Source organism: Anopheles darlingi, chromosome 2 (assembly GCF_943734745.1).
Source record: "Anopheles darlingi chromosome 2, idAnoDarlMG_H_01, whole genome shotgun sequence".
Classification (NCBI taxonomy): domain Eukaryota; kingdom Metazoa; phylum Arthropoda; class Insecta; order Diptera; family Culicidae; genus Anopheles; species Anopheles darlingi.
Window position 1 is genome coordinate 22,251,903 of NC_064874.1, and position 5,000 is coordinate 22,256,902.

At 51.1% G+C, this 5,000-nt stretch overlaps 1 protein-coding gene across 5 annotated transcripts in view; it reads right to left on the minus strand.

Annotated features, from left to right (window-relative positions):
* Nucleotides 1–4,893, minus strand: part of LOC125950387 (ataxin-2 homolog) — a 16,008-nt gene extending 11,115 nt beyond the window's left edge. For 2 of the 5 annotated variants that reach the window (XM_049678333.1, XM_049678331.1), the window contains exons 1-2: nt 4,411–4,739; nt 3,271–3,974 (exon numbers count right to left, since the gene is read on the minus strand). In XM_049678333.1, coding sequence (XP_049534290.1) covers nt 3,271–3,308 — 38 coding nt within the window. In that variant the 5' untranslated portion in view covers nt 3,309–3,974; nt 4,411–4,739. Of the gene's footprint in view, nt 1–51; nt 292–3,270; nt 3,975–4,410; nt 4,741–4,760 lie in introns of those variants that run through there. The other 3 variants (XM_049678332.1, XM_049678334.1, XM_049678335.1) reach the window with 3 other exon arrangements.
* Nucleotides 4,894–5,000: the final 107 nt, after the last annotated feature.

The following is a 5,000-nucleotide window of genomic DNA, read 5'->3' on the forward strand; positions in this document are numbered from 1 at the left end:
CACCAAATGCAGTTGGGGGTGGTTATGATGGAGCGACCGTGAATGTCCTACTAGAATGTGTAATCACTGAACACAACAACCGACGCGTCTCGCGGCACTTGCACTTTGTGTATCGCGATAACATTAACAATGTTAGCGGTGCGCCATTTTAATCGATGAAGTAGACGTCGGTGTTCAACAAAGGTTTTCGATTGGTAAGTGACGACCCCGGGGTGCTACTCGACACTCTGGCCCCTCTGACTCTAGCGATGCCGAGCGAAGCGACCGACGTACGAGCGAGTCCAAGTGAGACTCCCGGCACCATCTTGAAAGCAAAGGCTTTGAAGGGGGGAAGGACGGCAACTACGCGATTCTCTCGTTGTACTCGTTGTCCTGTGTACTGAACGGAGTTCTCTTCGTGCTACTAAGCGAACCGGGAACCCAAAGGCCCCCATTCCCCCCCCCCCCCTCTCTCCCTAGCACCGTGTTGCCTCATGTTGGCATCCTTGGATGTGTGCGTGTGTGCTTCGATGTCGTGCAGAGCGACATTCTCGCGCTAGTAGAGAACTTATGTTGGTTATCATGGTGTAGCGATGATGTTTCTGTTTTTTTTATTCTCATCGTCTAGTTCACCAAATGTCACCCATCTCAGTAGCCGGAGGTGCTCGCGACTGAGAGAACGACTTTGCGCAAGGCTGTGGCTTCGGGGGAGCGTGTTACTCGTTGTTGCCTATTCGGGATACGTGCCGTATATCTGTGGGTGTAGGTATTGTGGGTGCAAACTTGGAGGAACAAAGCCCGCACACCGCCGGACCGCAACTGCCGGTCTCGAATCACGAGAGCGACAGCTGTAGCAAGTAGTTCCCGTCCAAGTTCGTGCGCCTCTGCGGTTGGGTTGGGTGAAAAGTTCTACCACAAACCATGCATGCTACCACAAAGCAGGCCAGAATGTTACTGTTCACATCATTCAGATAATACAGTAACTGCCGGTTTGAGTTTGAGACAATTATGTTGATAATTCTTTTTCATCCTTGATCAGGAACAACGATTTAACATTATTCGGTTTCTGAAAACAAAACGTTTTAGAAAACGATTGAAATGTAACACATCCTACATTTAGTTACCATATTTACTGTTACATTTTTTTCCTTTTCCTCTCTTTTTTATATTGTTTCCTATATATGACAATGTAAAAGAATAAAATAAACATTCGTTGTTCTAGCGCCAGATAGTAATTATAAATTTACTCAAATACGCGAGTGGGCTAATGGCGATATATCTTTGGCAGGTTTTTTCTTCTTGCTTGCTTGGAAGTAAGATGCTATTTCCGAGCGTAATAATATTTGGCGAAACGTGACAATAGTAAGCAATAGTCACGAAACTTTGTTTACCTTCGAGATTTCATTTCTTTCCCTTCCTCCCCTTTACCTTCTAACACTAATTTCAGTGCTTCAGATTGTGGGTGAACGAATGAAAGTATCTAAAAAATTTTTTTGCCAAATAAACAAAGGACGAAAGCGACGAAGCTCCCAAGAATAGCACCGGCCATTGTTGAAGGGGCAGCATTTTCATTGCACTCACCATCCATCCACCATTCTACACCCCCGGTTTATGTCGATGACGGTTCATTCAACATTCACTGCTCAACGCATATTACTCATCCCCTAATCTCTTTGTAGAAAATTGGGACACGGACTACCGTCCCTACTCTCCTCCTAACATGCAGTCAGATGGTAAACGCCATTGCTAGAGAGAGAGAGAGAGCGTTGGGAGGAATAATACTATCTGACGCGGCGAGGGGGGGGGGGGGGGCGGCGCCATCATTCGGCGGATTGTGTTCGTAGCGCCATCATGCCATTTAATCAATAAGGTCGAGGAGGAATAAAGGGGTGAGAAGGATTTTGGCACACCAACACACATCGCACCGTGTTGTGGTGTGCGTGCGATGACGGAACATCGGCAGGATAACGGTTCGTGACAGCATATCGTTCACAAGGGGATGCACCTGAGTTGCGATGTGGTGATGTTGGCCACTCAAGAGACACACGCCGCGCCAGGAGAAGTTTACCAATACGACTAAACGGGACACGTGCGTGTACAACGGAACTCAACACGTTCGGTCGTTCGGTTGAATGGGAAGGCGGAAAAACAAACCAACCCCACCCTCCCCCGAACATCAGGCGATCGTGCGCTAATGTTATCTTTTGAGCTCTGCTATCGTTCGCGCAGCATGTGGCATCCTCTGCCGCAGCGTATCTTACACTCGGAGCACCTGGCATGAGCAAATTGGAAACAAAAAAAACAAAAGACCGATCGACCGAATGATTCGAGGATGATGAACACTCGAACGGACCTTCCGTTGGGTGCTGGTGCATCGATCTACTGAATGGTGGCCGCACGCTGTGCAGAAGGAGAGTAGAGCTAGTTGGCTGTTGGCCAGGATGACACTTGGCGCTTGACTTAAGCCATTTGCTGGCCCAGCTACACGGCGACAGACAATCCATAATGTCATGCAAAAAGTGGTGGGAGACGATTATCCCCCCCTCTCGTCAATGAGCATGTCCACAACCCGACACACGTACCGCGACCGGACACCACGGCAACGGTGGTACCGGGGTGGATTCCAATTTATTGAAATGCTTTCAAAAATAAACCCATCAATCACCATGGCCATGCGTTGGGGTTTCTCCTCCTTGTCGGGAGCAGTGCTTGAGAGCAATTGTTCGGTGGCGCATGACGCCGTGAATGTGCGTGCGAGCTCGCTCGCTCGCTCGCCCGGGTCTGTTCGTGTGCCCTTTGTGGAGTGTGTGTCTCGTGCGGCGACAGTACATGACGCAACAGCCGAGTAACAGTGAAGAAGCCATAAGCGAAAGCAGATCGCTTCCAGCTTCGAAACGCCGCGTCTACTTCGTTTAGAGCTCGGAGTTAAATGGAATGCTGGGCTACTAGATATGCGACTGCGGGGGTACGAGCGAGCGCACACGACAAGGTTCGAGAGGACGGTATCCACCGTCTTGGAGCCCGGAGTCGTGTTGTACGCAAGCATGCGGATTTCGAGGGGACATTGCGTAATGTTCTGCACAACCTGGCGCACACATCAGCCGGGAGATTTCATCTAGCAAACGATAAATCCATCAGCCATTGCGAACAGCCTAACAGCGGGAGAAGACTAACTGGCTGGTTCCGGTATGTGCAGCTGAAACCTTATCCTTCGATAAGTATGCATGCATGCAGATGATGATGATGACGATGCGCGTGCCGCGATCGTAGCGGAACGAAGATGGTGCTTACCTGGCCGGACCGGGCCGAGTTTTGTTGCGCTTGCTCATCTCGCTGTCGTCCGAGTGGCTCAAGGAGGAGCCTTCTCTATGGCTTCGCGTCGGGACTGGAATTTTGACTTTGGTGAACCGTGCGCCGGAGGAGTTCAACCTCCGTTCGCGGATATGCGGATCGGCCTTGTGTTGAGTGCGCGAGCGTGTGCTGGCTGCTGTCGTCTGTCTTACCGACGTTCAAGCGCACTTCCTAGATGCCGCCGAACCGCGAAGACACTTGGAATCACTTCTCTGCAGGCTGGTTTCACCGGAAGAGGAACTGCAAAAACACTAGTAGACCATCAACCGGAGTGCGCGTACAGATGGACACACGCACACGCGTACACAAACACACACACTGGCACAGTCGTGCACGCAAAACGCACGGGATTTCACAAACAAACGATGCCTTGTTCCCTCCTTTCGCGTGATTGATGCTGTTGCCTCTGTTGCTGCACTTGACGCGCACACATCCGCTTTCACAATAGTATTCCGTCCTACCCTCCTCACCACACCACTTGGCTGGCGCGCACAGAATCCCGCTCCACGTTATCACTCACAAGGCCTACTTTTGCCCGCCGTCGCCGCCGCTGTTGATGCTGATGCTGCTGCTGCTGATCAGTTCTTGGTGGTGTCGTCGTCGGTTTTCGTCCTCGTCGTCGTGGTCGTCGTTGCCGGCTGCACCTGAGAAAAGGGGGAAAATCTTTTATGTAACCAGGGAATCTAGCAGCCGCGCTGCACGCTTCGACTTGGCCGCTTCTTGTTGCTGTGTTCGACGTGTATCGCGAAGGGGATGATGAGTCGCGCGATTACACCAAGCACTTTCCCTTTGCCTTCGGAGTCGCAGCTTCTTCATCGCACGCACACACAAGCGCGCGATTTCGACTACGCACAAACACACACAAGGCGCGCGTTCCGAGCATAATCAAGATGCATCGAGGGACGGAAATGGAGGCTCGCCAAATGGCGTGCCCGAGAGGGTTTGTTGGGTTAAGAAATGTTTAAAAGGAAAACGCGCGCTCGACGTCTGATTATGCTGCTCGCTTCGCTTTTCTTCCCTCTAGTCGATCGCTTCTGTAACGCACGAGGGGAAAGGGGTGGGGACTGAGGGCAAAAGTACCGCTAGATGCGTCCGTGGCGGCCACGAAGAAAACCCTCGATCGCGGAAGTGGATTTGGCGTCAAAGTAATACAAAAACACAAAGTAGTGGCGCTGCCAGAACCAGAAAGACGTTCAACAAATTGCGTAGCTCGTGGCCAGTCGCACAAAATAGCACGCACTTTTTGCACAAACACACACACGGGGTAGGTTTGTAGGAAACGGGGGGCGGTGGCGGTAGCGGAGCCCCTGAAAATTCCCGTTTGGTTGGGAAGATTGTGTTCCAGCTTTCTTCAACAAAGCGTGCGGATCGCGCGGTCGCGAACGCCTTTTCCTGGGTCGTTTTTCTTGCGCTTCCTTTCCACTACCAACCTTTGTCTCCGGGACGAAGGTTTCCGCTGCTGCCGACGTCGAATACGCGTACAATTTCGCGAGATTTCGATACAAATTGCAACGAATTACGAAGAAGAGATTTTGACACAAGCTGCGAACAAAAGGCTTGACAGTTCAAGTCGGCTTGACTTGAAGGCCATCTTCAACTATGCCCTGTAAACAGCAACTGTCATTTTCATTTCTAACCGATGTCTAGACATCGCGCGTAACGACCTGGGC